This window comes from Meles meles, chromosome X (genome assembly GCF_922984935.1).
Source record: "Meles meles chromosome X, mMelMel3.1 paternal haplotype, whole genome shotgun sequence".
In the NCBI taxonomy this organism is placed as follows: domain Eukaryota; kingdom Metazoa; phylum Chordata; class Mammalia; order Carnivora; family Mustelidae; genus Meles; species Meles meles.
Genome location: NC_060087.1, coordinates 130,799,196 through 130,816,933, shown reverse-complemented (window position 1 = coordinate 130,816,933; position 17,738 = coordinate 130,799,196). Strand labels below are relative to the sequence as shown.

Genomic DNA, 17,738 nt, shown 5'->3' with positions numbered 1-17,738 from the left:
CAGACTGGGGTGGGGGGGGGCTAGCCAGGGTGGGAGAAGGGTGGCTGAAGGATAGGACTCTTTTGCCAAGGGGCAGCTCAAATTTCCAGGGAAGCCAGCCCTCTCTCGTCAGGGCACCTCCTGTCCCCTCCAGGCATCTGGTAAGGGGGCGGGGGGTGGGGTGGGGTGGGCACAAGGTAACACCAGGAGGGGGCAAGAACTTCAGAGCCCGGAGAAAGGAGCAAGGGAAGAGCTGTTACCCCAAACTTTGACAAAATAAGTCAAGGAACACCAATGCCATTTAACATATATTTATTGAAATCTACTCGATGCAAGGCACTGTGCTAGATCTGGTAGGGGAATCAGACACGAAGGGTCACCCCTGTCTTATAAGAGCTCACAATCTAACGGGCAGGGGTGCAGGTGGGGAGGGCGAAGCTCTAGTGCAAGGCTGATTATTGTAAGTGCCATAAAACAGACAAGTTAAGGAGATCAGGGAGGAGTGAGAGAAGAGGGCGAACAACTGAAATGCGGACTGGGGCAGCCGCGGCTACCATTCTTAGATACGCAAAGAACATCGAAGGCCAAGTTAAAAGAGACCGTTGTTAGTTTCGAAGGTAAACACCTAAACTGATACAATGAGAAGTACCGAATGGAAGTATACTAGTAATAGAGAAATTCTCGAATCCCCAATCTGACAGGTTCTCCGGAAGCTGACTTAAACTCATTTCATGGGACAAACAGGGGGTCTGTACAGGAACAATGCCTGGACAGAAAGGCATTGGTCAAACTCACTGAGCCCAAAAGGCATAGATTTTTATCCACCTGAGTGAACACAAGTCGGTGCCACATTTAAACAGGTGTTGACGACAGTCAGGTGGGACGTGGGCCAGGAACTCGAGCCGGTAGAACAGGAGGAAAACCAGCCACGGGATTCTTAGGAAGCAGCCAAGTGGCAAAAGGCAACTGACTCTTGACGGATGACAGAAAGCAGAGACCCACTCAAGCTGGCTCAGGTCAAGGGAGCCTAGGGTGGGGCCATGAACGAACTGACGGGGGCAGCTGCCGGAAACCCAGACACGTGGCCAGACTCCTGCGGGGTGCTGGAGTGGAGGCCGCTCTGGAGCGCTTGGCAGGAGCCCACAGATCTCCAAGCTGATGCCACCCACGGGGTCAGCTCCTCTACCGTGTGGCTCCCACTTTCTTCCAACACCAACTAGAAACTCCTCTCTCATTTCTCTTGTTTGCACTTCACAGGCAGAGAACCTGAAAGGCCCAGACTGTTGCCTCCAGACAGCTCTGATGACCGGTTGCTGCCCCGAGTCACGTGTTTGGTGCTGGTTCAATGAATGTGGCGTGGGGTGCGGGGTGAGGGTCCCAGGGCATGCGACAAGGCTGCAGCCCCGGGCCCGTGGAATGCCAGCACTGCGACTGTGTGGGGCTCGCTCTGGAAATGCAGAAGGGGGTGTGACACAACCAATCAACACAGTTCATCGTAATAAGCAGCAAAAATGGTAAACAACTTTCATTGAAAAATTTCAGCAAGTATTCAAAACTTTAATAAAAGCAATGGAAGGTTTCCTTCAGAATCTAAGGAAAGGTTAGATCTCCAATGAGAGTCGGCGTTCTGTGTAACCCAACTGCTCTTCATTTCCCTTGCAAAAGGGATGTGTGTGATTAGAAAGAAAAAATGAAATGAGGTAGATACACAAATGCATAGACGAGCACACACTATAGGAAGCTTGACCACATCTTGCATATGACAGCGCAGCACACCTACGGAATCCAAGGAAATCCACCCCCGAGTCATTCGAGGCAAAACCGGAGCTGGGCGACACTACAGGACACACGTTAAAGCCACAGACTGCTTGCGCTGGAGACAGCACGGACGTCACCCGCAAACACAGTGACAGAAAAGATGCGGTCTTTAGTGTTAACTCTAGGAGAGGGTCTGTTTCAGAGAAAATGCGAGAACTGAGAATGGAAGAAGTCAGGAGGGTGTGACGGGATGCCAGGGGGCAGTGGCGACAACGTGGGGCTCTGAGCTACCAACACTGTATCTGGATCCTTCAGAGACGCTGACGCATGGCTAGCGAACGAGCAAGAGGTGGCCGAGCACTCCCAGCGGATGTTGCCCGACTTGCCCCCTGTGAATGTCGAGGTCCTTACCGGATGACAGTCGTGTCGACCATGTCCTGACAGCTTGCAAAGAGCAAGTGGATGCAGAAGGAAGCAGTGATTTCAGACACAGTTTCACAACTGTGAGAACTGAGGCCACAGAGCGCGAGGCGCAGCTATGTAACAAGTGCCTGGGGGTCAGGACGGAGACGTCACAGAGAGCCACTGTTGTGGCCTGGGGGCCGTTCCAGATGACCTTCTGGCTAAGGTCCCAGGGGTCACCAGGGGACCCCGCTTTCCGGGATGGGGGCTGGAGAAGCCCCTCTAGGTGTGCTTGCCGGGAAGCTTGGTCTCGGAGGGCCCATCGGGAAGCGCAGACCTCCTCTCTGGGCCCGCTAGTGGCTGCCCCCGCCTGGGCACAGCTGCCGGCAAGCCACACCACAGCCCCGGTGTGGCTGGCTTCTACCTGCGGGGTCCGCAGGTCACTGGAGGCCAGGTTTCTGGCCAGCCCTTGCTGCTGCTCCTCCTGGGGGAGGCTGTTGCGAGTAACAGCCCAGCCCCAGGATGACCAGCTTCCATTTCTATGCCACACGGGCCGTCAGAAGGGCATCGTCGCCCTCTGAACCCTTGTTTTATTGCCCCTCCTGGGCAAGGCGGCTGAGAGTCACAGCCCGGGCCCGTGGCGCCAACTTCTGTCACCACGATGCACAGGGCATCAGAGGGGCACGGCTCTTCTCTGAGCCTCTGCTCTGAGTTCCTCTTAGCTGTAGCTGCAGGAGGTTAACATCAGAACACGTGGGTGAATTTCTCCCTAGTTGCCCAAAGCAAAAGCCACCAGACCGACCTCTTTCTAGTTGCAGAGTCACTCCTTGGGAGGAGGACGCAATCCACGTGACAGCATCAGTCAAGGGAGTCTTCTCATGTTCGCGGAGATGTGTCTTGTGTGGCTCTGCTGCTCAGGCACTGAATCCATGCCGGGCATGGCCAAAGCTCCCAGGAGCTTGATGGACAGCCAGCTGCAGCCAAGACCACATCTGGACCACCCCATTGATCTAGTTGGGGCCCAGGCCTGCTGCTGACAGGCCGGGCTATACTGAGGAACAGTCAGAATGTTCTGGCCAATCCGAGATGGAAGTTTCTCTTGCGTGTCTGTGTGGCCAGGCTGGATAGTCAAGTCCCATCCACAGAGACGCATCGAGTCTGCATCTTGGATGAGGAGAGAGCCTGGTTCTCTGGCCCCTTCCCATCCAGCCTGCCCACCTGGAGCATCCACCTTCTGGTGGGGCAGGGCTTTCAACTTTTCATTTGTAATCAGAATTCCAGAAAAAAAACATCATCGTATCGAAGTACTGAAGCAATGGAAGTTACGGCTTAACGGACGACGGTGAGTGCTCGGGTTCGTAAAACCTAAAACTCGCAGGACAAAAGCGTAATAAAACTGCTACCAAGAGCAAAGCAATCAAAACGGAAAAGAGATCATCACAATCGCTCTAGAGCGAACAGCTGTATAAAGTCAATATATCCAAAGGTAACTTGATAACTGGTCAAAGGAGATGAACGTATAATCTGCATGCAAGAAAACAGGAACACGATTTAAGTCACTGCACGAGAGAAAGAAGATGAGACTAGGAGTCAGGAGGCCTGGGTTCTTCCCCAGTTCCGGTACTAATGAGCCGCAGAATGCCGCAGATGACCTTCACGGAGTGTGCACCTTCGGACCAGGCGTGGTGTCACGGTTCTCATGATAACCTTAGGAGGTAGTCCTGTAATCACCCCTGTTTTACAGAGCCCAGAACGGAGGGCTGGCTGTGTGGGGGGAGAGGCTATCACTCTCGAAAAAGAGGCATCATCTTGTACTTGAGTCCTTGAGACATCCGTGTTATGGGCGTGCTCTCTCAGCTACTTGAGCTTGAACAGAATAGTGCTGCTGGAGGACAAGACTTATTAATCCGAAACGGACCCCAGCTGATGCTAGTTTTGGATGCATGGGGGAAGTCACCAGAATGAAGTGGTTGAAGAAAAATGGACGCAAAAGCAATTTGACCCACATTCAGTACTTGTGCCTGGGAGAATGACCTCGCAACGACAAGTTCTAGATGCTTCCAAAAAGTCTTTCAAAAGTCATTTGAAAAAGCCGAACCCGTTAAGTGGTGATGCCGTAGAGCTATAGGACAAATCGAGGAAAAAAAAAGCAGAACAAAACAACCACCAATGTCCTAATGTAATGAGAACATGTATTTATGGCTTGGGTGGCAGTTTCTATTGAGAGCCTTGTGCCGGGATTGTCACAGTGCTGCAGAGCGTACAGCTTAGATGCACGGAAGCCATCGGAGGTTCTTCTGAACTGTCGGATGACTTGAAAGGGGCGACGAGGTTGGTGAAGATGGTGAGGTCAGAGATGCATATGAGGATTTAGAATAAAATGATCTTGCGTAGCGGCGTGAGGGAAAAAAAGGAGTATTCTCTAAATTAATATATTATTCTATGTAATATGTGATTTAGTTATGTATGTATAGCTGAATTAATAAATTAAATATTATAAGACATCTGAGTGTTCTATCTACATCCCTAAAAATTTATAAATTCAAGTAGGCCAAACAACTCTGGGGCGCTGTCTTGTCTCCACGAAAGCGGGGGTCACGTTATGTTGAGGCCATCGAGGATTAGCTCTGTGCCTCGCTCCCGAGGTGAGGGGGAGCAGTCCGGCAAAGAGGACCTACAGGCCCCCCTCCGGGGACACCCGCACGTCGCTCTTCTCTCCTTCTCAGTTCCGAGGCCCGTGGATTCCTTGAAGGTACTTGATGCCAGTCACTCTAGTCCAAATAAATTAGAATGTCCTAGAAGCTACTCTCGATAGGCAAGATGGGAAACGTGTACACTTAGAAATTGCTGGTGACAGTATAAATTGGATCCGACCTTTCTGACGAGAAAATAGATAAGCGCTACAAAAGTGTTCATCTCCTTTGACTCCGCCCTCCCCCTCTCGGGGACTGGGCCCCGCGGGGCCGCCACCGCCGCCGCCCGCTGAGGGGCTCGGGGCTTGTGGGGGGGGGGGGGCGCTCCTCTAGTCGCGGTGGCTCGGCTGGTGCTTCTGCAGCGCCGACCGCCTCTTGAACACGCGGCCACACTCACCGCACTCGCAGCGCCGCGCTCCGCTGTGGGTCCTGCGGTGGCGACTCAGGCCCGAGCTCCGGCGGAAGGCCTTGCCGCACTTGTCGCACTCGTACGGCTTGAGTCCACTGTGGATGCGCCGGTGCTTGATGAGGTCGGACGGCCCGCGGAAGGCCTTGCCACAGTCGCCGCAGCCGTACGGCCGCTCGCCCGTGTGGATGCGCTGGTGCTCCAGCAGGCTGGAGCTCTGCCGGAAGGCCTTGCCGCACTGGCCGCACTCGTATGGCTTCTCGCCCGTGTGGATGCGCCGGTGCTTGGTGAGCTCCGAGCTCCTCCGGAAGAGCTTGCCGCAGTGCGGGCAGCCGTACGGCTTGGCGCCGCTGTGGATGCGCTGGTGCTCGGCCAGGCCGTTGACGCCGCGAAACGACTTGCCGCAGTCGTCGCAGTCGAAGGGCAGGTGGCCCGTGTGCGCGCGCTGGTGCTTGAGCAGCTCCTGGCGATCCGAGAAGTCGCGGCCGCATGCCTTGCAGGCGAACGGCTTCTCGGCCGTGTGCAGCTTCTGGTGGCGGAACAGGTGCGTGCTCACCTTGAACGAGCGGCCGCACTCCTCGCAGTCGAACGGCTTCTCCCGGCTGTGCACGCGCAGGTGCTGGCTGAGGCCCGCGTTCTTCTTGAACCTCTTCCCACACTCCTCGCACTTGAAGGGCTTCGCCTCCCTCTCCGCCGGCTTCCTTCGCTCCGCGGCCTCTTCCAGCGCGCGGCTGGGGCCCGGCTGCGGCTCGGCAGCCACGTGGCTCTTGCGGTGCTCGTTGAACTCGGATACCCCCCGGAAGACCCTCCCGCAATCGCCGCACTCCCAGCCCTTCTCCTCGCTGTGAATCCTCTGGTGCTGCACCAGGAGGACCTTGAGCCGAAAGGCGTCCCCGCACTCCTTACAGGAGAAGTGATGCTCTATAGGCAGGTCCTGAGGGCTGCCCCCCGGGCCCCCAGCGTCCCTGTTCTGCTTGACCTCGGCGCTGGGCTCGCCGGCCCCCGGGGAGCTGCTGGACGCCATCTCCTGTGGCTGCGCTTCTTCGCCCATCGCCCGCCGCTCGCGCGCCCTGACGCCTCCTGAGAGGAGAAGGACGAGGTTACTCTGCTTTCTCCGCCATCCCGTTCCTGCTGAGGCGGCTGCTGACCGCAGGGCCCGGGGCGGCTGTGGCACGACGGCGGCGCGCCTCCAACCAGAAGCCGGGACTGCGGCCCAGAGGGGCAGCGAGGCCTCACCGCCGCACCCGCCCCACCAAAGCGGTCGAGGACATCTCCCCTTCGTGCGGGAGAAGCAGCCACACCCCCTCCCCAGAGGCTCAGCTGGGCCCACCCCCCCCCCCCCAAATGTTTTACTTTTCAGGTTTCTTTCTCACTCACCGGAACACTACTTCGCTCAGTCTGCACTAAGGGGTGGGGCCGGTACCAGGTAGGATTCAGAACAGGAACTCCTGCGCCTGGAAAAGGAAAAAGGGTTTGGCTGGCAGCCGGAGATGCCATCAGAACACAGCCCGGTGCGGCAGGGCCATCAAACATGAAACCCTTTCAAGCCACAAAGTAGAGCCTGGTTGTGCCCTCCGGCAAGCCACGCATCCATTCCCGATGCCTTCCCCGAGGGCTGGCTCCCTCCAGGCAAGGCGGAGGCAGACCCCGGGCCCATCGGATGGAGCGCCAGATGGCCATCCAGAAGAGCCTATCCTCGCTTTCTGCCGCTTCACACTCCTCGGTGTGAACCGGCCCTGTGCTACAACTGCCAGGCCTGACCCGCCGCGGGCTCCTGTCTTAGCAGCCCTCCCCACCTCACATGTGCAGCCGCTGAGACAGCAGAGGCCCACACAGCTGTGGGGAAGCTGGTGCAAGGGCGGGGGCATCTTACCCCTGGGGGTCGCGCTCCTCTAATATGCCAGCGTCCTCTGCTCAGTGTCCGGTCTGGGCCACGTCGTCAAACGTCACTGGATCCTGAAAGAATTCCCGGGATAAGTAGTCCTTCTGTCCATTCTAGAATGAGGTGGGAGCAGTGCTAGTAACGGCAAGGGATACGAGGCGAGGGTCTGGAGTGGGTGTGCATCGCTGGCACAGAGATCTAACACAAGCCTCAGGAAGTCCTGGAAAGAGAATTTGACCAAGCATCAGAAACCTGGGCCATGGCCCGGGCCTCCCACTGCCTTCCCAAGGGACTTCGGTTCAATCACTTTCCTGGACTGAAATGCAGCTCCCCCACCAGAATAATGGGAATTACAACCCCAGCAGGCATCCGTTTCTTGGTAGACTCAGGCAGAAAGCAAAGGGAGGGAAGGCAGAAGCTGGGGTTCAGGTCCTGTAGTGTGTCATGCTGGGAGAAGAGGGAGAGGCCACAGCCAAAACCAGGGAGCAGTGACAGATTCCTAAGCCAGGCAGAGGCAAGCACAGCTCTCCTGGGCCTCAAGCGTCTCAGGAGGGCCTGCCAGAGCCTGGTTTCCTGGGCTCCATCCTGGGGGAGGTCAAGGCTCGGGGAGGGGGCAGGCAAAGCTAAGGAAAGTGAGTAGAGTCATAAGTGACAGCGGCCCTGCTTTTGGGTTCCCCCAGGACAAGACTAGTGATTTTCTTTCCCCTGGTTTTATATCTCATTCAGTTTTCTCTTGCACAGGAGCTGAGTGACAAGCCAGAGCATACAACCCTGAACACTGGGGGACACAGATGGCAAAGGGTTAATACAGGCAGGCTAGAGGGAACCCGAACAAGACAAACGAATGTTGGCCCAGGAACAGCCCGGAGAAGACAGACACAGATGGAGAGCCAACAGTAGTGAGACGGGCTCTCTGGGACAGGCCGGCCGCAGGCCTCCTCGCAGCCAGCCTCACAGAGGTCAGTGCTCACACTGCATAGGAAGGAAGTGTCCCCAAAACAATATCAGAAGAAAGACCTAAGCGAGAAGACAGGTGAGATCTTCCCCACTTTGGAAAGGCAACAAGAAAGACTGGGCCACTGGAGCAAAGAGAGGCAACGAAAGAGCGGGATCCTGATCTCACCGGCCAGAAGCGAGGCCTTTTAAAGGCCTTACCCCACCCAACGCAAACAATGAAGTCGGTGACCGTAAGGCAGATGCAGACAAGAACTTTCTGTGAAATGTCTGACCAAATGAAAAGGGGAACAAAACAACTAGAAAAAGAAGCCTCAAAGAAAAGATCTTCAGACACCATGTTGCTAAATAAAAGATCTGAACGGTGTATGTTCAGATTTACCTTTTTCTTCCAGATTGCAAAATATGTGAACTGTTGCGATCATATTGCCGCAAATGTGTGTGTGTATCAGAGGCCTCCCATTTCAGCCAATACAAAGAAACAGGAACACAGTTTCTGTTCTGATGTCAGGTCAATTCAACTCGATTCACAAGTAAATGAAAAGGAGGCATTTTTTACACTAGCTCAAGCCGTAGAAGACCCACACATCCCCGAAAGACTTTTACATAAAATCAGGGATTATATGGAGAGGGATGGACGGACACTTCTACTTCTGGCCAGGATATTGGAACAAAGAACAATGTCCTGCTGTAACAAGTATCAAACTGGACAGAAGCGATTTGAAACAAGTTTTCAGATACTGGGCAGCAGGAAGTGCAGGATCATCATCCCGAGAGAAGAGAAACAACTGTAATGAGCCTTATCACTGCACTGGCTCTGCCGGGAGGCCACGTCCAGACTGAGCGTGCAGGGAAGGGGGCCTCCAGTCGAGCTTAGCGGCTTCGTCAAGACACAGACTAGCATTCAGGACAGCTGATGCAGCGAGAAGTTGCGGAGAAGAGTGCCAGAAAGGAGGGAGCAAGGCAGAAAAAAGGAGCTCCCCCAAATCAGCACAGTGCTCCCCTTGGGCCTTTCCTGACTCCCAAGCCATGGTACACAATAAAACTCCCAAAGACTAGGAAAGGAAAGGCCTGGAGGCTTTCAGCTGAACGATTCCCAACCAACAAGAGTAGAGTCCTCAGTGACGCCCGGACCATTCGGTAGAGCATCAGAGGGGCTGTCCCTCAGTAGTAGCGCTGACCATCTCCTGGAGCCACAGCTACCCTGAACGTGCTCTAGAAAAGCTTAAGAATAGGCCTCGATGTGATGAAGCCATTCCACAAATAACTACGCCCTCAAAGGAAGTCCAACCCTCTTCAAAGTGAAGTAACAGACTCTAGCCACTCAGCACTATCATCTGGAACGCCAAGAAGCAGGAAAATCAGGTCAATGGACATAACTCCAAAGTGATGACTGGCAGAGCTTACAGACAAGGACCACAGCTAGCTTAACTCTGCACAAGACTGAGAGAAGAAGAGAAACAATGGAAAAAATGAATGATATGAACAAGATACAAATGGGGCTTCTGGAGGTGAAAACTGTAACAGTTAAAATGAAAATTTCACTCGATGTGATTAACAGCAGATTAGACACTGACCCCTGTCCCCCACAAAAAGATTAGAAAACTCGAGGATATAGCAACAGAAACTATCCCAAATGAAGATCCAAAGGAAAAGAAAAAAGATATTTAAAAAACAGCATCAGTGACCTGGATATCACAGAAAATCACCTAACACACATGGAACTGGAATCTGAAGAGAAGAGGAAAAGGGGGAGAGGATAAAAATGTAGTTGAAGAAATAATGGCTGAAATTGCCCCCCTAATTTGATGAAAACTAGCTCCAAGAAGCCCAGCCAACCCCTATCAAGACTAAACAAACCAACAACAAAACCAAAAAAACATATGTGCACACCAAAACACATCATAATAAAATCGCTGAACACTAGTGAGAAAGAGAAAATGTTACAGCAGCGGAGTGGGGGGGGTGTCATGTTCTATAGAGAAGCTCAAAGATAAGAGTAACTCAAAGATAAGATAACTTATCAGAAAATGTGCAAGCCCCAAACAACAGAATGACATTTTTATAGTGCTTAAGGGAAAAAACCCTGTCAACCTACAATTCTATATTCAGGAGAAATACCCTTCAAAAATGAAGGCAATATAAAAACTTTTTCAGACAAAAAGCTGAGAGAATTGGTCACCAGCAGACCTGTACTATGAGACACATTAAAGAAAGTTCTTCAGATGAAGGAAAATGATACCAGATGGAAACTTGGATCAACACAAAGGAATGAAGAACATTAGAAATGTAAAAACACTTTTACCCCCTTTATTTTTAAATCTTTAAAAAATAACTGACCATTTAAAGCAAAAATAATAAGGTACTGTGGGATTTATACCATACATATAAGTAAAACGTATGATTTAGTGTTTTAGGAGACCCTCCGAGACTCTGATGCATGCTAATAAGCCAGGAGTGGAGATAAAATACAATTCTAAAAAATAATCCAAAAGAGTAAAGCAACAAAGGAAAAAGAACAGAGAGGATAAACAGAAACAAATAGCAAGACAGCGAACTTAAGTCCAACTACATGGATAACTTAGTTAAATGTAAATGGAGTAAAGAAATCCTGCAGTTGAAAAGCAGGGATTACTAGACTACATTAAAAAACAATACTCAACTCTATGCCGTCTATAAGAAGCTTTAAATATAAAAACTTTGAATGTAAAGACATAGATAGGTGAAAAGTAAAAGCATGGAAAACAACATACTATAGGAGGAAACAATCCCACTGTCAAAAATAAGAGAAGGAGAGGGTGAATGATGAATGTGGCTCAGAGGGCTGGAGACCTTACGGAAGAGTCCTAGGACTCAGAGCAGGAAGAAAACTGAAGAGCTTAAACATAAAATCAACAACTGGTAGAAAACAAGAAAAAAAGAAAAGAAAAAGAAATAAAAATGAAAAAAAGATCAACAGGTGGCTAATATAGATGACACACAGATTACAAAAAATGCATCTCCTTTAAAGGAGATGGAGACAGACTGTAACTGTTCACTAAAATATCCAAAGAGAGTAGGGACAGGGAGAGAACAGTCAACTACAGATTTGCATTTCCGGGGACAAAAGGAGTAAACGGAGTGACTTGTTGCTGAACTAAGCACACCTCTACTGTAACGTGTGCCACACTGGGGTAGAGTCTGGATTTAGAAAGGTCTTCTGCTTCCTGCGCCAGTACCATGTGAATTTTTAGTAACCCAGCGGCATTTCTTTGGTAATCAGAAGAGAGTAACAATTTTTTTTTTTTAAAGAAAAGAGTAACAATTTAAAAAGATTTGGGTAGACTTTAGATAAGACAGGCTGATGGGAATGTGTGGGCAGTCCCAGAAAGCTCAGAGATAGGAAGGACCGTGGGGTTGGGACTTCCCGGGCTCCTCTCCGCAGGCTCTCGGTGCCATCACGGGTGTGAGAAGAAGGCCTCCTTTAGTCTCAACATCCAGGGAAGCCCCAGCCCCGTCTTTAGCCCACTGCCCATCACAGGGGCTTTCCTGGTGTGTGAGTGACACCCCAGGTGCCCAGCAGCCATGCCCTCTGTGGCCCACTGTCAGCTGGGTAGGGCCCCTCTGAGCACTTGGGAGTCTTCCTGGTGTACATCTGAGGTCTGGTTTGACTTTGGCTTCCGATACAAAACAAACCGGTCACAGAATCCTTACACAATTCATTACAAAAACTCATTTCCATTGATGTGGAGGTTTTGCTGCCACGTGGAACGGGCAGAACATCTCACACTTACCTTCTGAAAAACATGGCCCGTTACAACCTTGTCTCACTGTCCTCAAGCCAGAGACCCGAGGCCTTAGCCCCTTACGAAGACCCCAGCCCGGCCCACCTGGCCCAAATCCCGCACCCCGCATCTCAGTCATTCCTTCCAGACACCCTGGCATTCATTCTGTCCCAACTATGCCAAGGCGATGCCCCCTCAGGGCTCTGAACGTGCCACAGGTGGTTCCGTCTAAGAATTCAGACCTCAATCATGTGTCATCTCCTCAAAGTGTCTGCACTCTTGAGCCCAATCACTGTTTACTCATAACACTTCTCACTACCTAACAATCATCCTCAAGTGAAATTCTTTGTCTTTACCTGACTCCCCAGGAGAAATGTCACCTCCCACAGGATACAGACCTTCTCTTTCCTGGCCCTGAATCCCCAGCATCTGCAGGAGCTCCTGGTGTCAAGTGGACATGGGATAAACTGTTTAATCACCGAGACTAATAATTCTCACCGCCTCCATTGCACACAGAAGTAAGTCATGGACTCAAGAGGTTAAGTAACTCGCCTAAGGTCCAGCTCCCAAGATTTAAGACTTTTCGAGCCACACCAAAGAAAGGCAATAGGCTGTTACTGAATGTCCTCAGATGGTTTATATGGACTGATGGTTTATATGGACTCAGGCGACTGGCTTTAAATCATCCTATCGATATGCTGTCACAGGCCCTCGCTTGGCAATAGTCACACACATCATTCTCTCTCTCTCTCTTACTCACACAAAGTTCTTCCAAGCCACCCATGTTTAATTGAGCACGTGCTCCTCAAGTGTTCTATTTAATTGAGCAGAGCCTATCAAAGTGTTTTCACTTAATTGGAATGATTAACTGTTGAAATCCTGTAGCCACAACCCCCATGTGAATTATTAATTATGCTTTCCCGTGTAGCAACAGGAGTGGCCCTTCCCGAAGCAGGCTTGCCCAGGAGACGTAACCCACAAGAACTTCAGGTGAGCACATGCACTCCCAGCGCGCACGGACGTACAGCGGTCATCGAGAAAGTGCTCACAAAAACAGACGGGAAAAAGGGAGCCCCGTTTTCACAAAAGTAGCTAAATTCTGTATGATGAAATACACAGTAACCCCCACGGCAGTGAAAAGTAAAATTATTACCAATCCCAAAGATCAGGTGATTGCTCAGAAGCCATGCTGTATGGCTGCTCTACTTTGAAATGGTGGAATGAACCTGGAAAAGATGCTGGATGCTGTGACAAAAATGACAAGTACAGATGTCCACTGCCTTCCGAAAGTGGAGCTGCAGCGCCAAGGTCAAAGCAATTCCAGGAAAAATATGAAAACTACAGGAACGCACCTTATGGGTACAGAGGATGCTGCAGACCTTGACCGGAAGACACTTTCATTCACCCGAATCTCATAAGGTGCGCACCTACACCCACCTGGGAAACGGCAGTCGGGAGAAAGAGTATGGGAAAATGAACCTCTGCCTCTTAATAGAATGACATTAGGCTCCTCCTTTCCATGGGCTCTGAAGTGCAGTCTAAGGCCTATCCGCTCCCGGAGAGCGAGGCCTCCTGCCAACGGTAGACCACAGACCCCATCCCAGACTGAGCGAAGTGCCACGGACACCATGGCTGTTCGATGAACACAGGGAGACCCTCTGGATGTGAACCCCGTGCCTGACAATCCAAAAAAATCACGCATTCTACAACATGAGAGCTCAGGGGAGTGCAGAAATAATCCTGCCCATGTGCTTTAGATGGCAATGTAAATTTTAATCTACTTACTTAAATCAAACATTCTGTATAGAATCAGAAACATTAAGAGAATCGAAATAACCATTCCACTTTGATATGAAAGAACAGAAATTAAGAGCTGAATTCAATGGAGACAAAAAAAAAAACAAAACAAAACAAACCAACCCATGTCAAAAAAAGTAGTGAATAATTAAGTGTCTTTTGGTTGCGTTGGAGCTCAGAATCCCTCCTCAGAATGTGTTAGTGAAGTCTGCATCTGAGTGGGCAGATCCCCCTGCCCCATCACTGGGGCAGGGGAGAGGCAGCAAGACCACCCAAACTAGATCTATCTAGCAGCTTCCAGAAAGTTCTAAGGGATGCCAGAAATACCTGGGCTCCCTGGAACATCTAAATAAGGACCTGTAGCAGAATGTCCTCAGGCCCTGGAAGACAATAGGTAGCTCGTGGTGTTCAGTTCAGTTCTGGGCCAGAGCAAAAATGCCCTGGAGCGTGTCTTTATAGGCCAGACAAGAGACCTCACTCTCCAGCATCTAATTCAGATGGGTGCCTGCGGCTTTCTGTCCCGTGCAAACGATCACCTAGATTCCCAGTTCTCCTCACCGGGTGTCTGTCCTCCTTTGAGTCCTGCTGCCTAGACTGAGAACTGTCTCTGGGCAAAGACGGTTCAGCGACGCTGATAGACATGAAAACACAAGCGCTTCCAGAAAGGCAAGGATATTTCCCACCATCTTGCATCCTCACCCGTGGGGCCTTCTGACAGCATGGCCAGCTTTAAGGCCAGCAGACATGGTCTGTCAACTCCCAGACTTACCAAAAGAGACATGCAAGGATGGCTCATTGTGTCTCAGGCCGATTCTGAGTTATAAAGTCAGACGGGTAAGGTCCCACCTGTTGGGCCTGAAATAAGTCAGGGGGACAGAAGCAGACTTGGGGGCACCTTCCAGGAACATGTCTCTTTGGGTCATGCGTGCCTGACTGAAGGACGGGGGGTGGACAACACACACTGCCAAAGTCCCAATCCAGCCCAGCCAGGCAAGGCCAGGATGCTGACCCAAGCCTCTGGGCTGGAGCTGACGTTGGCCTTCATGTGCTCTCAGCGTGTCTCACCAGGACATGGCCACCAAGGCCTTCAAGGGAGAGGCCGACCCTGTATTGTGCAGATGTGCTGCTGCCAGAAGTGGCAGAACCCTAAAGGGCCAAGGAAGGGTGTTTCACCAGGAAAGTCTGTTTCTCTTGGGATGTTTGTGTCTGTGTGTGTCTTCTTCCGTGTGCGTGGGTGGGAGGCATCTGTCTCCATCTTCCCCAGCTCTCCTCTCTCTCTTCACTTGGGCACCTGTCCCTCTCTGTTTAGGTTTCCGTTTTCTTTCCCTTCTATAAAAAGCCAGAAGGTAGACCAGAAGGGGATTTTGTAGTGTTTGTTGTACTTAACTGAGAAAAGGTTTATGCTCCTCCTTTCCCAAGAAGGCGCGTGGCATCTTACTAAAAACCAACATAAATTATAAGTATAGGTTCATTTAGGTTACATTGCCCTGGATATGGGACGGGCTCTACAGATATGAGGGGCTGCTCATTTGGGGAGCCCGGGCAGGTTAGGACCAGGGCTGGATCAGTGCGCTACAATCCTGGCTTGGGGTTTGCTAGGAACTGAAGGGGCAGAGTGGGAGGCGCGGCTGGGGCCAAGGAATCGGCATTTGCAACCAGCACTTTGAGGACTGGAACGCACACCTGTGCCTTGCCGGTCCTGGGCGCATCTAGAATACGGAGTCTTCCTCACCCGCAGCCCTCGGCAGACAGGATTCAGGCCTGCGGCCTTCCAGTGTGGGGTCCCAGTGTGCCGTCAGACTTCTGGGAAGAGAATTCACACTTTCTAGTGATTTTTTCCAAGGGGTCCCTCACCCAAAGAAGGCTGCACATCACCATTCAGTAGGGTTCTAAACATAGATCCAGGGACATTTTTGCGGAGTGGACTGGACTGTACCAGGCACTGTGCAAACTGCTTCTACTTAAAGGCTCAATGGGGGAGGGAGGATGGGGAATGGGGTGAGGCAGCATTAGTACCCAGAGGGGGTGCTGTTCTGGCAATCTCGTCTGAAATCCTTTGGTAAAGGAAAAATGTCGGGTCTGAGGTTTAAGAGAAAATATTTCACTGACCAAGAAGACTAGGGGGGGCTGGCCGCCAGGGTAGGCCAACGCTGGCTGGAGGGCGTCAGTTGGAACAGGGTGGGACCTCTGGGAAGAGGGCCAGGATTTGGGGGGGGGGGTTGTTTGAAAGGGACCATGGGCTTTGGGCGGCAGGCAAGTGTGTGTTTGTGGGGGTAGGATGGAAAAAGACATGTAATTAATCACCCAAATATAGACTAGAGGCAGCAAAGCAGTTTAAGGGGGAGGCACGGGAGCAGGAGATGGTGGCCCCCAGAAGGGCGACAGAAAAAGCCCTGTTCAGACCTAGAGCCTTGAGCTCATCTTCACCCAGCAAACGCTGCCCCCTGGCGCTCCCTCACAGCTCTTGGGCTCTGGGCTATCCCTCCTTCCCTCCGCACCAACCTGAGGCTCAACCTCTATCCAGAAGGAAAGGAGGGACCCCATCAGCAGGAACCGTCCCCAGCTCATCCACCCAGCCGTCCTGACTGCGGCTCGGCCCCTCCCCCAGACTGGGGGAAAAGCCCTTTAACCTTTCCAACGCCCCCTCCCCCTCAGCCTCCGATGCTCTCGGGGCCAGGGTCCTCTCCTTCCCATAATGACCAGTTCCCAGCGTCTCCCCCAAGGCAGCGTAGGCCTCGGCACATCTGCGATTCCCGCCCCTGACCGCCGCCCCCCGACCGCCGCAAGAAGGCCTTCAGGCCTCCTCGTACCCGCCATCTGGGACTCGTCCTTCACTTTGGATGGCCTCAGGGCTGAGCAGCTTCCTGCGAGCCCAGAGACGGCCCCCCCCCCCCCCCGAGAACGCCTGGCCTCCACCCACCGCACACTCTGCGGAACACTCACCCTAGCCCCGCGCACTCTCCCAGGCCACCCCCCTGCGCATCCTTCCGTGGTCCAAACGGTCAGCCCAAGCCCGCACACCCTCCCGCGCCCTCGGCACATCCTCCCGTGGCCCTCATGCTCACCCCGGTCCCGCGGCGGCCGATGCGCTGCCCTCGGCGGAGCGGCGGTGGAGCGGCGCTGGCGCGGCCCAGGCAGGCCCGGCGTGGCAGGAAACGCCACGGAGCCGCCAGCGCCCGGCTGAGCCCCAGCAGCCCCGCGGCGCGTTTCCGGAGCCGCGGGCGCCGCCGGGGGTAGTGGGGGAGCAAGGCCCCGCCCTGGCCCCGGCCCCGCCCGGCCAGCCAGCCCCCATTGGCCTGGAGAGGGGGCGGGGCGGGATGGGGGCGGGGCTGAGGCCGGGGGGAGGGTCAGGCGCGACAGCGGGGGATCTGCGCTTGCGGGCCAGATGCCCAGCGAAGGGGGGCGGACTGGCATGAACGTACGAATGAATGAATGAACAAACGAACGAACGAATGAATGAATGAGCGAATGAACCAACTAGCCCATGAAGGAAGGAATGAAGGAATGGGAAGAACCGCGCCCCCTCGGGCGCCTTCTGGACGGGGGTGAGGGTGGAGGAGGGGAACAGAAAGCAAAGCAGAGCAAAGCCAGCTCTCACGGGAGGGGTCAGAGCGCCTCACTGAGTCACCAATGCTATTACGAGTCCCTGCTGTAAGGATAGAGCTATGAGCAAAACCAGGGCTCATGGGGCGCGCGCATTTGGCGTCCAAGAGCTCCTGTGAGTGTGTGTGAGTGTGTGTGCATGTGTGCATATGCGCGCACGTGTGTGGGAATGGGGATAGAGGGGAAATGTATTTGAGTTAATTTCAAAATAGGTCAGACTATGAAGAAGAACCAACAGGATTCTTCGGGGAGCGGGGTGCGTTGCAGCCAGGTCCAGAAGAATTTGGTGGCAGTCATTAGAAATCTAGGAACCTGCCATTGCGCAGTAGTGTGCTAATAAGCCCGTTGACGCTTTCTTGAAGACTCCCGTTTCCTAAGGAAGGCTGTAATACACACGGGAGTGATAGTGGGGGAGTTCAGTAAGGCTACCACCGCTGTGAGACTTGAATGATCGAATGACGAGGACTCAACCATGTGAATGTCGTTGAAGACGGGAAGGG

At 52.7% G+C, this 17,738-nt stretch overlaps 1 protein-coding gene across 3 annotated transcripts; it reads right to left on the bottom strand.

Moving 5' to 3' along the window:
• Positions 1 to 1,225: 1,225 nt before the first annotated feature.
• ZNF275 (zinc finger protein 275) lies at positions 1,226 to 16,830 on the bottom strand. 3 transcript variants are annotated; one of them, XM_045995865.1, is made up of 5 exons: positions 16,701 to 16,830; positions 15,319 to 15,438; positions 7,112 to 7,194; positions 6,616 to 6,686; positions 1,226 to 6,318 (listed from the first exon to the last, which is right to left on the bottom strand). In XM_045995865.1, exon 5 carries the CDS (start codon positions 6,287 to 6,289, stop codon positions 5,162 to 5,164), a length of 1,128 nt encoding a protein of 375 aa, XP_045851821.1. In that variant the 5' UTR covers positions 6,290 to 6,318; positions 6,616 to 6,686; positions 7,112 to 7,194; positions 15,319 to 15,438; positions 16,701 to 16,830; the 3' UTR covers positions 1,226 to 5,161. The 3 variants fall into 3 exon arrangements, with proteins under 3 accessions (XP_045851821.1, XP_045851823.1, XP_045851820.1); XM_045995867.1 differs by lacking the exon at positions 15,319 to 15,438 and having other exon boundaries at positions 7,112 to 7,233; XM_045995864.1 differs by lacking the exon at positions 15,319 to 15,438.
• Positions 16,831 to 17,738: the final 908 nt, after the last annotated feature.